Below are 24,893 nucleotides of genomic sequence, written 5' to 3' on the forward strand. Positions count from 1 at the left end.
TTTAACAGATTTTTTATATTTGCCCTCACAATCTAAGTCCTTCTAAATGCTTTCTTTTTTTGTTCACCAGATTACCGGCTTATTAGAGAAGGCTATGCCTCAGCCAGACAGAGGAGATGCATGGGACGAGGTATGGGGAGAGAGTTCGGGGTTCCCATGCCTCCTTCCAGGGCCACTCTCCCCAAATAGCTACATGTTCACCAGCCCGGAAGCTCTCAGGACCATCCTCTGGGTTTTTATGGAGGCCTCATCGCACGGCAGGACTGATAAAACCCTCTCCGGAGATCAGCCTAAATCCTGTGCTTTTGTTGGTGGTTGAATTCTTCCGTTTCAGCCATTACCAGCGACATACCCACCGTGGGAGATCTGAGGGCTTTGTTTCCAGCTATACCTCCGGCCCAGCACCTTTCCCATTCCCTCAGTGTGGTTATTGTGGTTGGTGCTCATTATTTAGTGTCTGTATTATTTCTGTGTAAATATAGCTGAGCCTCCTGTATGTGCCTTGACTGGGAATTGAACCGGTGACCTCTTGGTGCATGGGACAATGCTCAAGCAACTGAGCCACACCAGTCGGGGCAGGCTTATGTTTTTTTGTTGTTAATCCTCACCTGAGGGTACTTTTCCATTGCTTTTTAGGGAGAGTGGAAGAGAGAGGAAAAGGCAAAGAGAAACACATCGATTGGTTGCCTCCTGCACAAGCCCGGGCCAGGGAGGAGTCTAATACTAAGGTACATGCCCTTGACCGGAATTGAACCCAGGACCCTTTGGTCTGCAGGCTGATGCTCTACCCACTGAGCCAAACGAGCTAGGGTCAGGCTTATGCTTTTTAAAGAAATCCCTTTACTGTCATTTTATGGGCTTTGTGGGTTGGAGTGAAATCAGATGTCCATGCAATCTTCAGTCTAGCCACAGGGCCAAGAAGACTCCATTTTGTTACAGTGGACAGAAAAAAAACTTGAAGGATGATTGCTTAAAGCCACCTGGGAAAAGGGAGCCGTGGAAGCGTCCAGTAGGCGAGCACATCATTGTACACACACCAGTGACAGTGTAAGCGCTTTATTAATGCCCTGGCCGACTCCGAGAGCCAGCAGGATGTTCACATCAACGGGGTTGATGAAACAAGGTGAGCGAGTAAACAAGGAAGGGCTGTGCCGTGGGGCAGGAGCTGTCTCCCCTCACTTTCCTGACCTGGTTTTGTCTTGATTCCCAACAGGAGCTCAGGGCTAATCCTTAGTCCTTAGTGCCACCAGGAGTAAACCCCAGTCTCTACCCTCCCAGCTGAGAACTGTGTGTGTGTAGCCAGGAGAATCTGTTTGCTAAATAAACTGCACACCTGTGTGCCCAGCTCAGGCTCCTCTGAACAGGGACAAGACCCCGCCAGTGGGAAGTGGCGGGGGTGGGGGTATAGACCAGACCTGGCTGCCCAAGTCCCACGCTGTCCTTGGCCATTCTCGGGTGGAATCCGCAGTCCCGGGGACAGGCTCCTGCGAAGCTTTGTGCACGTTCAGCCTGCTGTGCTGACCATCTGATAAAGTGGTATCTCAGACCGTTCAGTCATTAGACTCGTTCAGTGCCTGTCAGACTCCTGCCATTGCATTGGCATCATGGGATTCACTTGGATGTGAAGTCTAAGAATAACGGTCCGCGTCTGCAGTCCTGGAAATCTCCAGTAGCTGTGGTCACACCACGTCCCCATTACGCAGAGCCTCCTGGGGTGGGACAGGAAATGCAGGCATCCCTGTTGGACACCCTGTCCAAGGCTCTGATCAGGACGTCCGGCATGTGGTCTGTGAGCATCTTTCCGCCGATGAGTATTTCGCTGAATTCTGATTCATGTGCCCACTTTGCAGTATACTGAGCAGTGTAACAGGAACACCTGAAAAAGACAGGAATCAATTGGCAAAGCATCACTTCGAGTTGAACTCCACAGACGTGTTTCATTATGGATGGTGTGTGGACTGACCCAGGTCAGGGTCCCAGCCCCCAGCTCACCTCCCTGAAGGACCCTCTTCTTCCAGGTGGATGATCCTGCCAGGAGGGTAGAGAGGGGGGTACTTGGTGGGGGACCCTAAGGGGGAGTCGTTGGGTCTGTATCCTGGGGACTTGTGTGTCAGCAGGCTCTGCTCCCCGAGAAGTGGCAGTGTCAGGTCTCTGTGGTCATCCCCGTCCAGCTCTGTTGGAAGGTCATCGGGGCTCCCTCCGAACAGCCCATACCAGCAGCCGCGCAGCAGAATCTTGTACTAGAGGGCGAGACGGAGAAGCAGCAGCACCGTTACTCCAGGCTTCACGGCCCGGAGCTGGGGGAGGTGGCAGCAGCTCTCGGAGCGCGGACAGATGCCTCACCGCTTATTAGTCGGATCTTAGGAGTGGAGGCCAGTGGGCCCAAACTCAGGTGTCTCTTAGGCAAAGAAGCCATCATATAGAAGCAATATTTAAAAACCAAATCATGCCGATTTGGAGGCAAAATTATCCTTCTTTTCAGGTAACTCTGCAAACCAGTTTTATTACTCTTCCCTCAAAAATGTTAGATACGAATAGTTTTAAATTGGGGGTGGGGAATAGCTGATAAGGACAAAGTTTATTTTAAATTCTTAGTATTTTTTCTGATTAGCAACAAAAAAATGTCAGAAAACAAAGGTTAAAGGGAGATTAAAAATTTTTTCATCGAACTTCATATATCTGTTATTTATATCCTGTTTGTTTTTTAACGTTTCAATACATCATGGATAGCTTTCGCTATTGGTAAATATAAGCTCACATCACCATTCTTTTTTGGTTTTTTGTTTTTTTAATCCTCACTAGAGGATACTTTTCCCATTGCTTTTCAGAGTGAGTGGGAGGGAGAGAGGCATAGACTGGTTGCCTCACACATGTGCCCCAACCTGGGGTGGGAAGCGAACCCACAACCCAGGTATGTATGTGCCCTTGACTGGAAATTGAACCCACAGCCCTTTGGTGTGCAGGCCGGTGCTCTAACCACTGAGCTCATCAGCTAGTGCTCATGTCACCATTCTTAAAGGCTGCCTAATATTCCACAGGACAGTCCTACCGTTGTGTCATAAATTCTAGCTGGTAGCCTTGTTTTCTGAGGTTTGGGACCAAAGGCATCAGGATATCGTGGGTCACAAGAAGGGCTAAGAAGTCCAACAGCAAATCACAACGAAGTCTGAGAAGTCTGCCCAGGGTAGCGTCACCTGCACTGGCTGAGGCTTCGAATTTAGAAACATCCTCCCCAGGTCACACAGGCACACATTACCTTGGGCTTGTTACAATGGGCAATCAGCCGCAAGATTTTCTTCTTCAAATCCTCCATGTTGGTCACACTTAGCCTGTTTATCGAAAGATGAGATTGGTGCTCAGTACTCAGTCTTTTCAGCTACCCCAACCCCAGACGAAGCACCAGCAGACTGACCTGGGAACCACATCCTTGCCCACGACAAGTGACACAGTGAAGTCCTTAGAGTATTCATAAAGGGATTTGCTGAAATTTCAAAAAAAAAAGAAAAAATAACGTTTCCCTTCTCTACCCTAACTTGAAAAGATGATACGCACCCACACGTTCGGTGCAGCACTAGTTACAGTAGCCACGACACGGAGACAACTGAAGTGTCCACTGACAAATGTTATTCAGGCACAAAAATGGTGAAATTTTGCCACTTGATAAAATATGGATAGGCCTGGGGGCATTGTATTAGGTGGAATAATTCAGACAGAAAGACAACTACCACATGACCTCACTTATATGTGGAATCTAAAAAACAAGTTCACAGATAGAGAACAGACTGATGGTGGCCCGAGGCGGGGTTGGTGGCAGAGGTGGGCAAAATGCATGAAGAGACTCAAAGGGTAGAAGCATCTATATAATAACAGCCTAAGCGACCATTACAGCAGAATAACCAGAACGACCAGTCGCTATGATGCGCACTGACCATCGGGGTAGACGCCCAATGCAGGAGCTGCTCCCTGGCAGGCAGTGCGCTCCCATGGGCGCTCAGCCAGAAGCTGGGCTCACAGCTGGTGAGTGCAGCAGCAGTGGCGGGAGCCTTTTCCACCTCTGCAGCAGCGCTAAGGAGCAGTGAGCCACGTGGTAAGGAGCAGCAAGCAGGCGAGCAATAAGAAGTGAGGGCTCCCCGACTGTGAGAGGGGACAGTTCGGGTTGAGGGATGTCTCCCCCCATCTCTCACCCCCCACCCCCACCTCTGTGCACAAATTTCGTGCACTGGGCCTCTAGTCCAGTTTTAAACAAGTCCACTGTAGTTAACACTGTATTGCATTATTTGAAAGTTGCTAACAGTAATCAAAGTTGTCATCACAAAAAAAAAATGCATGGTAACAGATGTTAACTAGACACCGTGGAGATTATTTTGCAATATATGTAAATACTGGATCATTGTGTTGTGTGCCTGAAATGAATAAAATATTGCATGCCATTTGGCATTACATCGTTTAGGAAATCAAAGCCATGGTCAGACAGACCTATGAAAGGCTATTTACGCCCTGCTGCGGTGGCTCAGTGGTTGAGCATCAACCTATGAACCAGGAGGTCACATTCGATTCCCAGTCAGGGCACATGCCTAGGTTGTGGGCTCCATCCTTGATTGTGTCGGAGGCAGCGATCAATGATTCTCATCATTGATGTTTCCATCTCTCTCAAATCAATAAAACTTTTTTTTAAAAGAAAGGCTACTTAGTCTTTCTTCAACTAAATGGTATTTGAAAACACTTCTGAGAACGAAAAATTAAATCACCCACAAAAGACCAGTCTTAACTCCATGACTTATGCGTAGCGCCTTGTTACACTCATGAAAATGAAGCAGTACCTCAGCAGCCCCCTGGGCGGCGAGAAGGCGTAGCACCGGACGTGGGGGTAGGCGCCTCTGAGCATCAAGGCCAGCAGGGCTGCAGCGCCCGCTCCCAGGCTGTGCCCTACAATGACCAGCCGGTATTCCTAAAGGACAGAAGAATGAGGTGAGGCCACAGAACCAAACAGCTAGTGACGGAAAATGAAAGAAAAGGAAAAGGACAATCTCACGGGAGCGACGCTGAAGGCCTGGCTCAGAATCCCATCGGTGACGAGGCGTCGGTACAAGTACTTGGCAGCTTGAGAAATCCCCTGAAAGCAGAGGCGGCAGCTAGTGATGGCCCGGCAGGGCCGGCTCCGTCGCGACAGGGTGCTTTGCACTTGCTTGTGACCCTGCCCCCAGCGAGAGCAGCGTCTCGGACAGTGGCCGTGCCCACTGCTCTTGTATTCCTGGCACCAGGTGCGGAGGTGGGCACGTGAACAAGCGGGTGACATCAGGAACCTCTTGCCTTATCGGTGGGTATTTCTATGGCATTTTCTGTAGCTGCGTAGTGTTTTGCAATGTGGATGTACCAGTCTAGTCTGGTCAAGTCCCTGTGGTTGGTCAGATTTAGATCATGAATGACAGGTTTCAAAATGGCATTAAAGTTCTGAATCAGTGACACTGATTAAGTGTCCACTGTTCCTGCAAAGGCAAAACTTAGACCATCAGAAGTGAATTTTAGGGAGGTCAGGCTTTGATTTAATTTTAAAAAATAAAATGTAAAACTTCCTAATAAATACAGCTACCTCACAGTGTCCTGAAAAGCAAGCAGCTCCGGAAACTAAGATGGCGGCATAAACACCGGGAAATAGTCGCCTCCCACAACAATTGAAAATTAGCCCAAAGGACGGAGCAAACATCGTCCAAAACAACAGGAAGGCTGGCTGAGTGTAATTTCTACAACTAGAAGAAAAGAAAAGCACGCTGAGAGCCAGAGGAGCTGCGGAGGCTGAGTGCAGAGGTACGGCGGCGGCTCGCGCGCGCAGAAAGGGGGTGGCACCTGAGGACGCGGCTGTCTTTTTGAATCACAAGCTCCCGACTGCTCTGATCTCCGGTTCCGGGAAGTCTCTGGGGACCCAGGTCTCATACGGGGAGAGGCTGCTCTCTCAGGCGGCAGCGGGCGAACTTGGGGGCAGATTTCCCTCGGAGGTGCTTGCAGCCATTGCCGGGACACTGAGACGCGCGACTCCGGGCGCGGAGAATCAGCCATAGCTTCTTTCTCCGGCCTTTTGCCTCCCTGAGACCCCGCCCCACCCGGGCTGCGGCAGAGGCTTTTGCATGTGAATGTACCTAACTATAGCCCAGCCAAGCAGACCCGGAACTTCCAAGAGAAGGCCCAAGGCCCCGCAGCGGCTTGCATTGCTTCACAGCTGAGCCTCTTCGTAGTTCCTGCTGTGTGGCCTCAGGCAGGGGCTGAATTAGCACCTCCTTAGATCCAGGAGCCACTGTACCCAGTGGTCAGAGGGGGACCATTCTCCCACTTCAGACACAGCTGCTTCCCACAGCCAATTGGCCTGGAGGTCAATTCCTCCCAGTGATCCTACAACAAGCGAGGCACCAAGAGTGCACCAAGAGTGTCCACCCCAGGTAACTGGGGAGGCTGAGCCACTGGGCCCTACAGGACACCTGGCGCGCAGGCCACTCTATCAACACAGGGAAGCAGCCAAAATGCGGAGACAAAGAAACAGGTCACAATTGGCAGAAACGGAGGAGGCCAGACGACTGGATATAGAGTTCAAGGCCACGTTTATAAGGTTTGTCAAGAATTTTATGGAAACCGCCGATAAATTTAATGAATCCCTCAAGGAGTATGGTGAGACCATGGAGGTCATGAAAAAGGACCAATTAGAAATTATGCATACACTGACTGAAATAAAGAATACTTTACAGAGCTCCAACAGCAGACAAGAGGATCCCAAGAATCAAGTCAAAGATTTGAAATGCAAAGAAACAAAAAATACCCAACCGAAAAAGAAAAAAGAAAAGAGATTCAAAAAATATGAAGATAGTGTAAGGAACTCTGGGACAACTTCAAGCGTACCAACATCAGAATTATAGGGGTACCAGAAGGAGAGAGAGGGCAAGATATTGAAAACCTTTTTGAAGAGATAATGACAGAAAACTTCCCCCACCTGGTGAAAGAAATGGACTTACAAGTCCAGGAAGCGCAGAGAACCCCAAACAAAAGGAATCCAAAGAGGACCACACCAAGACACATCATAATTAAAATGCCAAGAGCAAAAGATAAAGAGAGAATCTTAAAAGCAGCAAGAGAAAGACAGTCAGTTACCTACAAGGGAGTACCCATCCGACTGTCAGCTGATTTCTCAACAGAAACCATGCAGGCCAGAAGAGAGTGGCAAGAAATATTCAAAGAGATGAATAGCAAGAACCTGCAACCAAGATTACTTTATCCAGCAAAGCTATCATTCAGAATGGAAGGTCAGATAAAGAGCTTCACGGATAAGAATAAGCTAAAGGAGTTCATCACCACCAAACCAGCATTATATGAAAAGCTGAAAGGTATTCTTTAAGAAGAGGAAGAAGAAAAAGGAACTCTTACCATTTGCCACAGCATGGATGGAACTGGAGAGCGGATAAATACCACAAGATCTCACTTATTTGTGGAATATAATGAACAACATAAACTGATGAACAAGGACTGATCCAGAGACGGAGAGGCATTGATTGGACTGTCGGGCCTTGGAGGGAAGGTAGGGGAGGGTGGGGGCAAGGGGGAAAGATCAACCAAAGGACTTATATGCAAGCATATAGGCCTAACCAATGGACACGGACAACGGGGGGGTGAGGGGGTGAGCGGGGAGAGGGGGGGTAGAGGGTACACATATGTAATATCTTAATCAATAAAAAATATTAAAAAAAAAAAAAAAAAAAAAAAGCAAGCAGCTCCGACGGGGAGACAATGCTCCCACAGACAGGCCGGCCGCCGCCTCGTAAGGAGAAGCCTGGGGAAGGCTGACAGCACTTGCTGACAAACCACCCGGCCCCCTTCCCCCAACAAGTACGAGTGCAGCCAGCTTCCTCCTCGCTTACGGGGCACCTGTCACGTGTCTGGTTCTGGGCAGTCAGAGCCCAACCACTTGGGCCACACCTGCTGCTGGTGTCTCCCTGGCACATGCCTCACAGACAAGGTGCCAAGGGTGTTTGAGGCGCAGAGCTTCCCACTCCAGTTACTGTGGGCAGTGCCAGAGCCAACGCTGGCACAGACGAGCCAAGAGCGGAGGGCAGGTTGTGCCTTGTGCCTGGAGCAGCTGTCTTCCCACCAGAGGGGAAGGGCTGCCGCCAGAGGAGCCAGAGCCGGAGGCCTCAGGTGGTAACAGCCAGGCCCAAGTGCCACAGCTGTGGTCACACGGCCTTGACTGTAGGCGAGTCCTGCGGGAACCGAGCCGCAGCCAAGCCCAGACTCTGGCTTAAACTTTCTTCATACACGCCCAACGGTGCTTCAACTAGACTCTCATGAATCAGGGCACAAATAGCCAAGGGTTAAAGGAAAGTAATTCACACTCCCAGCACCGCCCAGCTCTAATGGTGACGGACGAAAGCCTCCACTGCCCCCTTACTGACCGCCGTCCAGCCGGCGGCCACACTCCTGCTGGAACACGTATCTGTAAAAGCCAGGCATCTGGTTTTTAAAATGATGACTACTGAAGCGTGTGAAACAGCACAAGCCCACTGCCCTGCACCCCTGACATCCTGGTATCGTTTCCAACTCCCCTCAAGTGTTAAAACCCTCTGCTTCGCAGCCTCACTTGTCACCAGGGAAACGCACATGGAACCACGTGAGAGGCCACCACACCCACAGGAGGTGGCCACAACAGAACAGGAAGCGCAGAGGTGGAGAAACAGGAACTCCCACACATTGCTGGTGGGTGTAAAATCGTGCATCTTTTGGAAAACTGTTCAGGTTCCTCAAAAAGTTAAATACCCAGCAATCCCACTTCTGACCTACACCCAAAAGAAAAAGCCGGGACTTGAGCAGACCCCTGTACACCCACGGGCACAGCAACATTACTGTAGTCAGATGCCCATCTCTGAGTGAATGGATGAGCCAGAGGGGTATCTGTATGTGCAGTGGAATATTATTCGGCCTTGAAAAGGAAAGGAATTCTGACACATGCTACAGTGTGGACGGACCCTGAAAACATGGTGCACAGGGAAACAAACCCGTCATGAAAGGAACAACGATTCCTCTGACAGGAGGTCCCAAGAGCAACCAAATTCATAGACAGTGGATGGTGGGGGCCAGGGGCTGGGGGAGGGGCGTTGGGACTCAGTGGCACCAGGGTGGATGGGATGACGAGAAGTTCGGGCCATAGAGGGGTGATGGTCACAGCGCTCTGAATGTCTAATGCACTGAACGACGCTTCCAGACAGTTCAAATGAAAAGTGACGTCTGGGCATCAAAAGCTTCAGGGCCGCGGACAAGCCTGGCGGCAGCTGCAGGAAAAGCATGCACTGCAGTGAGGTGCCCACCCTGAGAGAGCACCCCTCTGAGGACAAGGGAGGACTCCCACACTCACCCCAGGAACTGGGGGGCTCCTGGCAAGTCACCCCTGGCTCTGAGCCTGCCTGTTACAAATACTGCCCCGCCAGCCGCTGACAGGCTGCCCAGAGAACCTGCACTGTGAGCACAAAAGCACCCACTGTGCGCAGCCCCTGGCGTGAGCAGCTGTTAGGCGGTTAACAGGAGACTCAGAGTTGGGAAGTCCTGACCCTCCACCTGAACAGAACCTTCCAGAGCAGACCCCGGGCTTCTACCTTATGTGCCAAGCAGTCCTGCACCTCACACCCCAGGTCCAGGTTCTCGCTCTCTGCCGACAGGTCTGTGAGGATGTCCTGTAAGAGCGTGGGGAGAGGGGCGTCAGCTGGGGTGTCGCACTGTCAGGCTGGGCAGCGGGTCCCTGAGGGACAGTGGGGACAGCAGTCCCCTGGGTCAAAAGCAGGTGGTGGGCCTGGCTCAGGAGTGCCCAGCAATGGACACGTCAAGGGAATCAGGCAGAGAGGGGGCCTGTGTGAGGCGGGTGTGTCCCTAGGACCCAGGGAGCCCAACCACTGGGCGAGGGGCCCCACATCTGCACGTCCCATGCTGCACAGGTGACCGACCGAGGCTGCGGGGCTCGGAGCTGAGGGCCCCGGAGCTCCCGGCACCCAGGGGCCGGAAAGGCGGCTGGGTCAGGTCGGAAAGCACCAGCGAGCTGTAACGAGAAACATGAACTTCGCTGGGGCTTCCCGAGAAGGAGGGGAGATCTGACCAGGTCCTGGAGAGAGGATCTGAGGACAGCACTCAGGACAGACTGGGACGGTGAGAGACTAGAGGCAGGGACCACGGTGGGAAACCATGCCCCAGCCCAGGAGGCCTGGGCCAGAAACGGGGGCCGCGCGCTGGGAACGTGGAGGAGATGGGCAGAGACGCCCGGCAGAAAGTGAGGAGACGCTGCAGGCCAGCGGGAGGACACCATGTTGTTAGTAGAAAGGGGGGCCCACGGGGAGCAGGCGGAGGAGGGAAGGCTCTGGACTCTGGGCCACGTCCTGGCCACCAGCCGAGCTGCAAGCCGCGCCCCAAGAGCCGGGCAGAGGGCAGAGGAAGGGGCTGGGGTTCTGGAGTCTCCTGTGTTCAGTGCATTTTCTGGGCCAGCAGAGCAGACGCGGGCCAGGCAATGAGGCAGAACGGCCAAGAGACCAACCAAGGGAGAGGTTGCCCGCGTGTCCACAGGGCAGAGGTCGGCACGGCCGGATGCCGGGGCTGGGGACAAAGGGAGGTTCTCGCAGCTCCCACATCCGAACAGGAACTCAGGGCCGCGAGGGCGTGCGGACAGCGTGTGCAACTTGGGCCAGCGCTGCTGAGCCGACTGTCCCATGCTGGCGTTGGGGGCAGACATTTCGAGGGGTCACCCAGGTTGGGGGCCAGGCCAGGCACACCAGGGGAGCCAAGCAGGCACACCTGCAGGAGCTCCTCGCGCGGGGCCCACCCACTGGTGTCCGTTTCTGAATTTCTCAACGAAAAGGAACTAACTTGGTCTGTTTGTCAAAGGGAGTATTTCACAAGCCGGGACTCGCTTCCCCTTTTCCCTCCCGGGGTTTTCCTGTCCGAGGGGAACAGGGCTGCTGCTCCTGGGGTGTCACTGCGGGGCTCCCGGCATCCGCGCCCCTCGTTACCGGGCCTCAGGCCGGCTCCTCACCTGCAGAGACATGGTTCCCCGCACAGCCACCACCACGCTCTCCTTCTTGTGATCCAGAACCACCAGGAAGGGCAGCTCGTAGACCTGCGGGAGGCCAGGCATGAGGCCCACACCGCCCCCCCCCGCGCCCCCCGGCCCCGCCCAATGCTGTTCTGGATGCAGAAGCTTTTGTGAACCTGCGGTTGCTCCGGTGAACCAGCTCCCGTTTCCTTCCCCGCCTCTGACCCGCCATGTGCTGCCTGGTGTGGGGCCTCCCTCCCGCAGCCCGGCACCAGCTCCGCACTAACCAACTAGAGGGCGTCTCTCTGGGCCTGGCCCGACAGCTGCTGTTGGCCAATGACTTCAGCTGCCCGGGCGGGAGGGGGACGCCTCGGCAGGCAGGACAGAGCCCCCCTCCCTGACGTGCGAGCAGATAGAGGTCTGGGCCAGGCAAGCCTCCCTTTCGCCAACACCAAGCACAGGTGAAGCTGGGACTCCGGCCCCTGCCAGGACACAGGGCGCGCCCAGTCCTCTGGGTCTGCTGCTGCTGCTTCCGGAGGAGACCGGCCTGACCCCGGGCTGGAGTGCAGACACAGCGCCGGCTCGCACGGCATCGGCCAATGACAGCAATACTGTGAGGACGGCCCTGGCTTACGGTGTCTGGAGCAAGCAGGACAGACAGACTGCCGTCTTTATTTCCCTGGTTCCCAGGAGAGGAACACACCGACCCGGGGGCTCCTGAGCTGCGTCCCACTGCCAGGGACTCGGAGTTCCCTGACCCTGTGGCCTGGACCCCGGGGGTTGGACAGCTCCAGGAGACCCTATGCGGCAGCACACCTGGGAGCCACTGCACTGGACCACATGACGGTCACCTGCAGAGCTGCGAGCCACAGCAAGTGCAGGTCACAGAAGCTGGCAGAGCAGGCTTCTGCAGAGTCCCCAATGTCCAGGGCTCCCGGTCCCCTCTGACTGCACGCCACCACTGTGGGTGGGCTGAGGCCCAGAAACCAGGGTTAACTAGCTCCAGACACCGCACGGGACTAACCCACTCACTGCTGTTCACTGACCGGTGGGCCGGTCGACACAGCAGAGCTCTGCTGAAGGCTTCCTGCTCCACCTCAGGCTAACCCTGTGTGGGCTTTAGGGGCTCAAAAGCCCCTGAAACGACATGCAAAACCTGGGAAGAGTGTGCGGTAGGGGCGTCTACACACATTTTTTTGGGGGGGGGGGGTGGATCCTATATAATAAAAGCCTAATATGCTAAGTGTCTGACCATTTGTTTGACTGTTCGACCAGTTGCTATGACGTGCACTAACCACCAGGGGGCAGATGCTCTGACTGGTAGGTTAGCTTGCTGCTGGGGTCTGGGTGAGATGGACTGGGTGAGATGGGCTGAGCACGCCCTGGAGCCCTCCCGTGGTCCCTCCCCAGACCCGATCATGCACCGGTGGGGTCCCTTGGCCTCGCCTGCGCCCCCTCGCAATCCAGGACCCCTCTGGGGATGTCAAAGAGCTGGTTTCAGCCCAATCCCCGCAGGCCAGGCCAAGGACCCCATGGTGCACGAATCTGTGCACCGAGCCTCTAGTAATTTATAACTTCCATCAGCATTCAAAGGACTCTGGACCCTGAGATGCTGTGCACTCTACCTTGTCGTGGAAGCTTATGTGAATGAAGTCCCTGTGCTGGAGCCCTGTCATCCGCAGGATGGAGCCAAAATGGCAGTGGAGCTGATCGCCTCCAACCACGTCATACTCTGTTGTCCTGCTTCTGCAACTAAAAACACAGACAACCTGAGCCACTCCCCAAGGGGTCTCAACCCGTCTTGTTTTTCGAGCAAACTCGAGAACCAAAGTTTACAATTTTCAGGACTGTTTGACGAACGTAGAACGGCCCTTAGGAAGTAATATATTTTTGCCTAGCCAGCTCGGCTCAGTGGTTGAGTGTCAACCTGTGAACCAGGAGATCACGATTCGATTCTGGGTCAGGGCACATGCCCGGGTTTCAGGCTCGATCCCCAGTGTGGGGCGTGCAGGAGGCAGCCAATCCATGATTCTCTCTCATTATTGATAATTCTATCTCCCTCTCTCTTCCTTTCTGAAATCAATAAAAATATATTTTTAAAAATGTCATTGGGACAATTGGAAAAATCTGAATACAAGTTGTAAATGAGCTAATGATGAATGATAAATTTTCTGAGTTTTATCACTGCACTAAAGTTACATAAAAGAATGCTCTTGTTCTTAGGAAATCCAGGCAGAAGTACCTGGAGATGAAGGGACGTGGTGTCTGCAACTGTATCTCCAATGCTCAGGGAAACCATGCAGACGGAGCCACAGCACACGTGACAAAAATGAGTGCAACTGGTGGTTCCCCATCACGGACCCGGCAGCTCAGTGCTGCTCTTGCAGTTTTCAAAGATTTCAAAACAGAAAGCTTTTTTAAAGGGAAGGAAGGTTATTTTTAGAAAACAACGTATGGGAGCCTCAGCGACGTCGAGGAGGGTGGAGGTCACCCCTGCCGACCTACCAGTCACCCCCGATCCTGCACAGCCCCGTGAACGGGTTTCTGTAAATGTAGAGGGGCCAGCCGTAGGCAGCGGCTGCGATTGGCATGTAATGGCGGCAGTTCTCTAGCTCTGCGTCCAGGTCATCTTTCTACAGGAGGAGAGAAGCAGCTGTTGGTTTAGGGGCCCCACACTGACACCTCCCCTTCCTCGCCGAGGCCGTCCACAGGGAGAACAGCCCTTAAATGCGGCCGGAGCCAGGCCCTCATTTTATAGGAAGACAGCAAGCGCAGTGCAGCGGACAGCAAAGCCCCTGAGGCCTTTCCTGGCGCCGGTGCAAGGGGCCATCGACTTCCTGCCCGATGCAGGCGAAGACCCGCGGAGTTTCACACCACTGGGACCAACCAGCTGAGAACTAGGTGCCGGATGAGGTGCCGAGAAACCATGTGTTTACGTGGGAAGTTCTCTTTCAAAAGCATAAAATCCGCAGCAGGAAAACTCTCATCAGGCAAAGCTGAGCGGTTCCTGCTCCCCAGGCCCAGAGCAGAGAGCAACACGTAACCCAGGGGAGTCAGGCCCCAGCCCAGGAGGAATGTGTGCAATGCAGGCTCACGGCCAACTTCCCAGGAGAGAATGCTTCCAAATGACAGGGGACGCGCAGGGGCCGGCAATGGCTCCCTCTACCTGCCTCCAGGTGACTAGGAGCTGCCGCACCTGACAGGTGCCAAGTCACAAGCAGCACAAGGCACAGGTCTGACTCCCAGCCAACTGCTGGGACTGCTGCTGGCTAGGTTTTTGTGTTTTGTTTTCTTTTAAAAAGATTTACCAATGGGTGTCAGTGTCATAACTACCACCCAGCAGGCGTGGGCTCACCTGGGAGGGCCCTGGGGAATGGCTGACCACCTCCGTCGGCGCCTGGTTTCTCCTGACACTGTCCTGCTGCTGGTGGAGGAGGGTGAGGCCCGCCACGAGGTCACTGGGCACCAGGTCTGTGTCCTGGACGGGAGCCACAGGGCCTGTCAGAAAGCTCAGCAGGATGGCCTGTGAGTTCCTCACACCCAGTTCACACAGTCCCCACGCACACAAACACACACAGCACAGTCACATGTAAAAAGGTGCTTTAAAAAGTGTTTCCTCCCGGGACTCCTCCTATATGTGAGCTCAGTGTTTTATTCTCCTGCCCTCGGACAACTCTGCTGGAGAACATAAGTAGTGTGTGGTTCTCTCTCCGTTTTAAAATGTCTCTTCAAGTGACTTTGCTATTTTCAATCTACTTCCCATCGTTGATGAAGGGGGAGTAAGTGGGTAGATCTGCCACTTTTGCAGTGACGGTCAATGTTAGCCCAGGGTTAAACTCTCAAAGCTGAAGATGCTGCTTTTGTGGCAGGTCCGTGGGAGGGGTGCATGCGACTGGACTGACACCTCCCAGGTACAGCAGCCTCAGGAAGAGCCGTCCACTGGGGAAGCAGCAGAGTGGTCTAAGCCCACCCTTTCCCGAGGGCCGGGAGCAGGAGGGACCCACCAGGCGCTGGCCCCTCAGCTCTCAGCTCTGCCCGTGATGCAGGCACCGCCTCCTCTAAGAAGACCTGATCCTCTCCTTCCTCCCTCCACCTGTCTCAGACGAGGCTGGAGCACTCCTCTCAGATGACTTAGGGGACACACTTCTGATCCCCACACAGAGGCTGCTGCTGGATACAGGCCCAGCCTGGACAGGGCCGTCAGCCCACACGGAGAGCCGAGAAAAGGCCCCAGGTGTGCGATGTCAAGAGCACTCTCCCTGACGTGATCTCAGGAGTGAACATAAGAGCAGCTAATCGGATCTTTTTATGAAAAGACACTCATTAAGTGTGAAAGCAAAACGAATATATCCAAGACACTGAGAAACCACTCCCGGGTGGTGACGCCCTTCCTTTGGAAGCAGAAAAACCGATGTTTGTACCACGCTGTACAGAGCGAGAAGCCAGTGTCCCCTGTGTCTGCTCATACCAGCTGGCTGAGGGGGTGAAAAGCAATTGGCAAATCACTCGCAACAAGCAAAGGCCCTTAAAAACGTATTCAGTTCATTAAAAACGAATTCAAAATCTTGACAGAGTCACGAACAGGTGTCAACTCCAGGCGCGCCGACCAGAGGCAGGTCTGCACACGCAGGGCCCCCGGCTGGTGCCAAGTCCTCTGTCCTCGCCCCAGGGAGCAGTGCCCCCCCCCCCAGCGCCTCCAGTGCCCATTTGTGTGTGTGCGGGGTGGCGGGCCCAAGTGCAGAGCACTCGTCTTAACGTCGGGAGCACCGGCGCCCCAGAGGCTTACGGAGAAGTAGGTGGAGAAGAGCTCCGCGGTGCTGGAGAAGGCCATGTGGGCCTGGTCGTCGCGCTCCACGCAGCAGCACAGCAGCTTCATCCTCTTTTCCCACACGCTCGTCGCCGCTGTCTTGAGGCCCCCCACGAACTGGCTGGCCTCGGGGTGAAACGCGAGGGAGGGGCCAGCAGAGGAGTACCGCGCCACCTTCCCCCCCAGCGGGTCGAAGACAACCATGATGATCACCACCGTGAAGCCGATGATAACCCAGCTGCAAAACAGAGAGGACCAGGCGATGAGGGCCCCCAGCAGCTCGGCCAGAACCTCTGAGGGAGCCGCTTGTTTCCCTGAGGAAGTTCCTGACGAGGCCCGGGAAGATCAGAGCCGACAGTGAAGATCACAAAGGAAAAAGGGGCTGCTGTGGCCAGAGATGCAGCCCCGACCAGGACCCGCCCTTACTCGTCAGGGCCTCAGGGTTCCAAAGCGCCGCACTGACAGGCCTTTTGTTCGGTGTTTAAATGGTTGCAGGCTGTCCCCATGCACAAGGCTCGGTTCACAACGCGCCTCTACCGGAGATGGCCCTGAGGGGCTCTGCTGCCCCCGGTGGCGAGGCCAGGAAAGGCACCGTCAGCATGGCTGTCCACTTCCTTGTTTATAACACAAGGGATAAAGCAAGATCCCTTCCAAACATTTTAGCCTGGGAAATGCAACAGTCTTATTCGAGTGCATTACACTCTGGGTAGTGTGTTTCTTCTCATCCTGCCTTTAGTGCCTGCCCTGTTTCGGCCTTCAGACTCTCTTCCTTCTTGTATGAGAAGGGAGGGTACAGAAAAATGAGAACCGGTAAGAAAGAAAACTCCATCAATAGACGCATAAGCCCAGCTGGTGTGGCTCAGGGGTTGAGCGTTGACTTATAAACCAGGAGGTCATGGTTCGATTCCCGATCAGGGCACATGCCCGGGTTGCCGGCACATACCCAGTGTAGGGCACATACCCAGGGTGGGGCATGCAGGAGGCAGCCAATCACTGATGCTTCTCTCTCCCTCCCTTCATCTCTGAAATCAATAAAAATCGATTTTAAAACTGCATAATGGAAGATGAACTGTTCCTCGTGTATAAACAGGTGCCTCTGAATGTTTACCATTTCCTCAACACGGTCGTTTCTAGCCGTTTGGGAGCCGGAGTGACGCCAGGCTGTCTGCAGTCACTCAGGAAAGTCTGCTGACCTACGTCTCACATGCACTGTGACAAGAAGCTGGAGATGACAGGAGCGCTCACCTGACGACGACGGTCGCGATGATGGCGCTCACCACTACCTTGTCGCACTGGGTGCCCTCTGCTACCCACATGGCCCCCAGGGAGGCCCAGACGATCTCGGGCAGAAAGAGCGCCAGGCGGATGTACAGCAGCGTAGACATGGACTTCCGTGGCCCAGGGTTGCAAATGGTTCCTAAGACAGAAGACACTCAAGCTGGTCACCTGCTCCCTCGGAGATGCAGGGCTTCCTTTCCACAGCAGCACAGGCGGCAGGGCGTCCGCACTGCGCGCGCACCCCCACCTGCTGTTTCTATTCGTAACTGATCAATGCCTGAGATTGAGGGCACGTGACAACGTAATGGGGGGACGTGACAGGCAGAGGCAGCCTCAGGTTCGCTTCTGAGACTCACCAGGGTTTAAGAATGCTTCGGGGTCCTAACCAGGGTCCAAAGTGGGATACTTCTGAGAGCAGAAGGTGCTGTTGATACTTATGCTGGGACGAGTGTAAACAGAACGATTCCAGGCAAACACAGCTAAGCAGTCCCCGCGTTCTGACAGACAAGAAACAGCTGCACCTGTACCACCTCTCGGAGCCTCCGTGGCCACAGGCACCATCGGCGCTTTATTCTTTATCAAGATGACTGTGAGAAGCCACCAACCCAGCTACAAATGACAAACCTGAGGCTCTGAGCTTGACACTACTTTCTAAAATATAACCCGTGACTATGACCCTGGCTCTCTGCCCCCCTTCTGGGAAGAAGGAATTCCGATGTTAGAGACCACGTAGAGAAGCCTGGCATTTGGACACATTTTTACTGAGTTTGTGAAACACATCCAAGCATCAATAGAGGCCTGCATGCATCATCAATCCTCTCCCTTTGAGAAAATGTTACAATAAACACTAATTTAAGTGCCATCAAAATACCATATGATTAAAACAAATACAATAAATCTAAGTTCTAAAGAATGATTTGGTAAGGAAATCACTTTTAAAATCCAAAAATTATCTTCCATTAAAATAATTTATGGAAGAGTCACATTTTATTTTATTTTAAATATGTTTTTATTGATTTCCGAGAGGAAGAAAGATGGAGAGAGGAAAAGAAACACCAATGATGACAGAGAATCACTGATCGGCTGCCTCCTGCACGCCCCTACTGGGGATCAAGCCCGCAACCCGGGCATGTGCCCTGACCAGGAACTGAACCATGACCTCTTGGTTCATCAGTCGATGCTCAACCACTGAGCCACACCAGCCGGGCTAAAGTCACCTTTAATATATTAGGCTCCATCGGGTCTCATTTTGGGCACAAAGACCAATCTTACAAGGGAACTGGATCGGCATCTCTCCGAGGGGCGGTGGGTGCGGCATGAAAAAATCAGTTCTGTATTTGGAGCCTGATACTGTAGAACAATAGCCGATCGCCGAGGAGAAAACAGGAAGTTAGTATCTGCACACACCCACGGCTCCCAGGGAACTGGGGTCCCAAATAAGGGAGTAGTGCCTGACACCCGCAGCCCCAGATCTGCAAGGCAGCCTGTGGCTGCTGCGTGAATAAAACAAATCCATCAACAAGGAACCAGGAAATAGAGTTCTGGTTAAGGTTCCAGAAAAGCAATGAGACACTGAGAAAGTCCCCTATAGTCATGCCTGCCCAGAAAAACATCTTTATCTTACTGAGATGTTTATTTTCTTCTCAAGAAAAAGCATAGCTGGTGTGGCCCTGGCTGCTGCAGAGGCCGAGTGAGGCAATGCCTCGAGAGGCAACGCGTCATGGTTAACAAGAAAGCTACGCCCCTGAATGTTATGTCCCCAGCAGTCTTGGTGAAGTGACCCTATCACCCTTCACAGGCACAAATCTTTGGATTCAACACGGCTACCCCCTGTAGCAGTCTTCTCTGGCACGAGGTAAACAATGAGCTTTGGAGATGCAAACGCAGAGATGCTCAATGTCCGAGAATCAGTCAGACACAGTGAATGGCAGACCTCTTCCATCGAGGGTGTCCTATCAAAACGTGGTAGTCAAGCCCGGCCGGTTGGCTCAGTGGTTGAGCATCAACCCATGAACCAGGAGGTCACGGTTCGATTCCTGGTCAGGGCACAGGCCTGGGTTGTGGGCTCCATCCGCAGTGGGGGGCGTGCAGGAGTCAGCTGATTAATGATTCTCTCTCATCATTGATGTTTCTATCTCTCTCTCCCTCTCCCTTCCTTTCTGAAATCAATAAAAATACATTAAAAATATATATACCAAAACTTTACAATTTGTAAAACACCTGCTTTTGTGGAGGTAATGCAGGTAAAGGTACAAAGTGCAAACAGTTCAAATAGGTATAAAGTACCTGCCTCCACCGATGGTCCGAAGTCAGTGAACTTCCTGAAAGTGAACCAGGGACTTGCGTAGCCTCCCAGAACCCGCAGGTGAACAAGACATGAGTGTATCCATCCACGTTAGGAAACAGCAGCAAACACATTGTATGCGGGAAACGTATTTATATGTTTTACGTATTTATACATTCTACCAGTGTAGTAGAGCGCGGACACGTATTAATACGTTTTTTATAGACTAGCGGTAGAATGCGGGTAACGTATAAATACGTGAACTAAAGTTATGTAATTTTACTGAACGTTGCCATTTGCGCAAAAAATTAGCAAAAATGGCCTGCGCCACCTGCTAGCGCGCGATAAAAACTACCCACAAACAATGTGTTAACACAACGTCCTGTCCCTTAGCCGAGGGGAGACTTCCCTTATGTCCGAGCCGTTCTCAGCCTTCCCATCAGGTGCACAGCAGACACACAGACACGGACCACCCTTTACCTGCCCGGGCCCCGCCAGGCAGAGCGTGTTCCGACCTTTCGTCCCTGTGAACGACCTGCAGTGACCATCCCCACAGGCACCTGCGCCTTTACGTACAGGAAGGCACAGACACACAGAGCCAGACTGGGTGTCCAAGAGGTTCAGCCAAACGACATCCCACCAGCACAATGAGCTGCAGGCCTCGCCCGCGCCAGGTTTTATCCACGCGAACTTTTCTTCTGTGATGGAGGCTGAACGATGTAAGTTACTTATGTTTACTTAACTGTTCATGATCTTTGCCCATGTTCCTACCAACTACTGGTCTTGTCCTTGTCACAAAAGCGCTTATAATGAAAGAATCTGGCTCTCAGTCTCATATTTTATCCATCTGTCCTTTTTTGTTGTTGTTTGTTTGTTTGTTTTTGTTTTTATTGATTTTTTACAGAGAGGAAGAGAGAGGAATAGAGAGTTAGAAACATCGATCAGCTGCCTCCTGCACCAAGGTACATGCCCTTGACCGGAATTGAACCTGGGACCCTTCAGTCCGCAGGCCGAAGCTCTATCCACTGAGCCAAACCAGTCAGGGCTCATTTGTCCTTTTTTTAAAACTTTCTGTGTGGTATGTTTCACTAAAGTTACATATTTATACTATGGCATATGATGGTAATAATCTGGAACAAATTGGCAACTGAACTAGCATGTTTTTATAAAATACACACTGTTTTCAGCTCAGCTGTGATGTTTCTCAACACAAGTACCAGAAAATCCAACTCAAGGAGGCTACAAACCAGGAAGTTTGTACTGCGGACGGGCATCGTGCGCCCTGCCCTCCTGACCATGCTGCCTCCCCACGGCGCTGTCCTTCCTGGGTGTTGGCTCATCCTGGCCTGACCGCAGAAGGAATGCAGCAGCTCATCCATGCACAGCATCATCCAGTAGGGGTGACAGTCCTAGGGGACAAGGAAGGGCTTCTCCAGAAATTCCCAGTAAATTCCCCAAATGTCATGACCCCAATCAGGTCACATGTCAATTCCTGAAGCAATCACTGACACATGGACATCGTTCCTGAGCCGGTTCCTGTCACAGGGCCAGGCTCTGTGACACGCCCACTGGATGTGCAAGGGCGGGGGGATGTCCTGAATGAAACTGGGTTTTGTCTGGAGGAGGCTGCTGGGTAGGCGACCCTCCCATGATGTGACGGTGCTGTTGTGCCAGTGCCTAGGAGGGGCCGGGGGAGATGAGGCCATTCATCACCGGGGTGTGAATGGGCCCTAGTCCCAAGAACTACCCGAAGGAAAACATTTCTGGGGAAAAAACTTATATTTATTGCTTTAAATCTGAACTCATGATTACAGCTGTAAACATGGTGTATTAATCAGAGTGTGACCTGAACAGAAAGGGCAAAGCGGTTAGGTAATGGTATCTGAAATGAGAACAATCTCAATACTTCATCTCCCAGAAATGCTGGCTCACTGACTTCATGATGCCGCTCGAGCCAGTGCACACACTCACTCAGCTCCTTCTCTCCAGCTCAGCACCACGGACAGCCCAGACTCGGACTGACGGCCACAGGACCAGCCCTGCTTTGATGCGCCCCACGCTTCCGTCCTCTGAGCCCTATTTTCTGCCGCCTGCCCCCAGCAGCGGGCACATGCCATGCTTCCTGGTCACCCAAACCCCAAGACTTTCCCCGTGAAACACGTTGCCACTAACACTTCTCTCCGTGTCCTCATCGTGAACTACCATTTTGTAAGTTTCAATCTATCATTCCAAAATGCCAGTATCGCGCCACTGTGTTAGCTACGCCTCTCGGTTTCACCATCTGCAAGCTGCAAGCATCCTGATGCAAGCAGAGATAAAACCTGGGCCACGACCGCGGCGGCACGCCCTGCCTTCGACGAGCAGTTTACTGACGCCCCAGAGCACTCAGCAATCAACAGGGAAGGTTTCCACCACCTCAGCCGAGTGTCTGTCTGCCGCGAACGGTGACAGGGAGGGGGGAGCTATCATTAAGAATAGATGTGACTCATTAATGAGAAGACAAACACCCCAATTTAAAATTGGACAAAGCATCTAAATAGCCGTTTCTCCAAAAATGATAACAGATGGCCAATAAGCATCTGAAGACATGCTCACTATCGTTCCTCATCAGGGATGCACATCAAAACCAGTGAGGTACTATTTCACACCCACCAGGAAGGCGATGACCAGGAGGCACACAGCTCTGGCCGGTGTGGCTCAGTTTGTTGGCGTGTCATCCCATGGACCAACAGGTCACTGGTTCCATTCCCAGGCAGGACACCTGCCCAGGTTTGGGGCTCCATACCCGGGGGTGGGGGGGTTCCAGGAGAGGTACATGAGGGAGGTAACCTATGGACGTTTTCCTCTCTCATTGATGTTTCTCTTTCTCTCTCTCAAAATCAATAAAAACTTTTTTAAAAAAATAAGTCATATAAGAACAAGTGTTGAAAATTGGAACCTTATAAACTGCTGGTGGGAAAGAAAAGTGGTGCAGGTGCTGGGAAAACAGCCCGGCAGTTCTCAGCAGCAATCCCACCCTCGGCACATGCCCAGGAGAACTCCCAGTCAACTCCCTGAACGGCATGGCCCAACGTCTACACAAAAACATGTTTGTGAGTGTTCACAGCAGCATTATCTGCAACAGCCAAAAAATGGGAACCAGCCAATGTTGCTGCCTGAGGAATGGATCAGTAAATGAGGTATATCCATACCAGGTAATAGTACTCAGCCACGAAAAGGAATGAAGTACTGACACCCGCTACAGCCGGGTGTGTGCCCTGACGGGAACTGAACCTGCGCCTTCCCGTGTACAGGACAGCGCCCCCCGGCCACACAGGCGGCTTTCTTACCTCTCATGCTGACGCACACGATGGCCAGCATGGTACACACGATCACCGCCAGGAGGACCAGGAGCACGACCATGTAATTGCCGAGCAGCACCCCCCGAGCACAGTCCAGCTTCCCTCGGTACCGGAGATACAAGGCCAGGATGCCAAGCCACCTGTCGAGGCACAAGGAGGGTCAGAGGTCCATCCAAGGAGCTGCTTTGCCGAACACGATAGAAAGAAATAAAGGAGTGGGTCGTTCCCGAAAACGGGGTGAGGTTCGCCCTGAAACACAACGTTCACCAATAAACGATCTACAAAGTCAACCAAGCCTATGACTTTTTAAAATGAGTTTTATACTTCCCCTGCTTACACAACTTCTTTTTCTGTGCCGGCTGTTAAGGCATGACAGGCTTTTGCAGCCGTAAGCAAGCAAATATCACGGCTCAGAAACACACAACTGGTAAACCAACACACTGCGTGCGTGCGTGCTAAATTATTAACAGGTGAAATGTTACTTCTGTGGATTAACAGGAAACGGATACGCACACACTGTAAGCTCCTGGGTCTAATACAAAAGGCCGAGCGGGAAGACAGCAAACCTGCAGAGGCGCTGGTGGTGAACACTGATGAACGTGAAAGGAGAACACTGGACTCACCAATGTTCTGCCATTCAGGGCACCACAACGCAAGGTGGCACTGAGCGACTGCCACTGGGGCTATCGCGGTAGAGGGCACCGCCCGCCGGGCAAGAACACGGTGTGAGGATTCAAGCCCAAGGATTCCAGTCCCAGTGGAAACGGACGGGTCACTTCCCACGCTTTGTCAGTTCTGTGATAGGATGACCCCGTGTCTAGAAAAGGTGGGAACTGAACTCCGAAAGGCTTAGCTTTGAAAACTATAAAACTACGCAGTAGCAGGTCCCAACGTTTCGTGTTTTTCTTCCTTTCCCCTCGAGAATCTACGTTTTTAAAAATAATAACAACGGTATTATTATTATTCCTTGCTCAGACCCTCTGAGAACAGCCCTCCGGGCCCCGATCCACTTCCTCCCGATCCCACGCAGGAAAGACAAGGGAGGCTCCGCCAAGCCTGTCTGCAGGCGGCGGAGCGCGGCCACGGGGCTCAGGGAGGCGCTGAGCCGTGCAATTGCGCATCTCACGGGGCAGGTGCGCCTCGAGGTGCTGGGCGTGCCCGCGCGGCGTGCGGGGAGGATGCAGGCTGCAGGCGGCCGCCTCGGGCCGAGGAAGCAGATCCCCAGGCCATGGCTTTCGGGAGGCGAGGGCGTCCCGGCGGCTCTCGGCCAGGGCTCGCGCCGCAGGGGCCGGGGGGCTGGGGGGCTGCAGGGGCCCCGCAGCGCCAGTGCCCACCTGGCGCCCCGGCACGCCTATCTCCTCCGCCCGCAGTTTGGCGGCTGTAAAATGGGGGGAATAACAGCACCTCCCTCCGCGGGCGGTGGGGAGGACTAGACCAGGGAACGCACGTGGGCACACCCTGGGCACCGGGGACCTGCCGACACGGACACGGCCTCTCCCCCGGACGGCGCGCCAGCCCCGACCCCCGCCCGCCCTCCCCCTCCGCGGCGGAGCCCGGCGCCCTCACCACAGCACCCGCAGGAACAGCTCGAACAGCCCCGGGAAGAACAAGTCGTCGCTGGCGATGGCCCAGCGCCGGCCGAAGAGCACCATGCCGGCCATGGCGAAGGTCGCGCCGCCCGGCCCCGGACAGCCCGCCGCGCCGGTCACCACTCTGTGCCCCACGCCCTCCCGGTTTCACAACTAAACTGACCGCGACTCGGCGCAGGCGCACAGGAGCCAGGCCGGGCGCATGCGCACGGGGAGGCCGAGCCGGGCGCGAGCGGCGGGGGGCCTCTGCGCCTGCGCAGTACGCTGATCCGGAAGATGCCGGCCGACTCCAGGGCAGGTGTGCTGGCGGGTGAAGTCCGTCCTGCTCATACTTTCTAGATAAGGACTCCGCCGGCCCGGAGGGATCGGCTCGGAGACCCTGGGCGGTTAATGCGGATCTAGGGTCATCCCGGGCCCGCAGGGCTCCAGGCCTGTGGCGCCGTTGCCCGCTCTGTGCATCCCGCGGGCGGGAGGAGGGGACAGGTGGCCCTTCTCGAGTTGAGGACCTGGAACCACCTGGCAGCTGGGATCGGGGGGCGGGGGCAGAGCC

The 24,893-nt window shown here is 53.6% G+C and overlaps 1 protein-coding gene across 2 annotated transcripts; it reads right to left on the reverse strand.

The window, feature by feature from the left end:
- Positions 1-1,040: 1,040 nt before the first annotated feature.
- On the reverse strand, positions 1,041-24,509 carry DAGLB (diacylglycerol lipase beta). 2 transcript variants are annotated; one of them, XM_081091791.1, is made up of 15 exons: positions 24,321-24,509; positions 22,743-22,894; positions 17,097-17,268; positions 15,831-16,089; positions 14,400-14,522; positions 13,550-13,677; positions 12,670-12,796; positions 11,045-11,128; positions 9,624-9,701; positions 5,033-5,113; positions 4,821-4,948; positions 3,413-3,481; positions 3,257-3,329; positions 1,993-2,240; positions 1,041-1,876 (listed from the first exon to the last, which is right to left on the reverse strand). In XM_081091791.1, exons 1-15 carry the CDS (start codon positions 24,413-24,415, stop codon positions 1,696-1,698), a joined length of 1,998 nt encoding a protein of 665 aa, XP_080947917.1. In that variant the 5' UTR covers positions 24,416-24,509; the 3' UTR covers positions 1,041-1,695. The 2 variants fall into 2 exon arrangements, with proteins under 2 accessions (XP_080947917.1, XP_080947918.1); XM_081091792.1 differs by lacking the exons at positions 13,550-13,677; positions 15,831-16,089 and having other exon boundaries at positions 1,042-1,876.
- Between the last annotated feature and the right edge of the window lie 384 nt (positions 24,510-24,893).

The sequence above is a fragment of the Myotis nattereri genome (genome assembly GCF_964212035.1).
Source record: "Myotis nattereri genome assembly, chromosome: 5".
NCBI classification, from domain to species: Eukaryota; Metazoa; Chordata; class Mammalia; order Chiroptera; family Vespertilionidae; genus Myotis; species Myotis nattereri.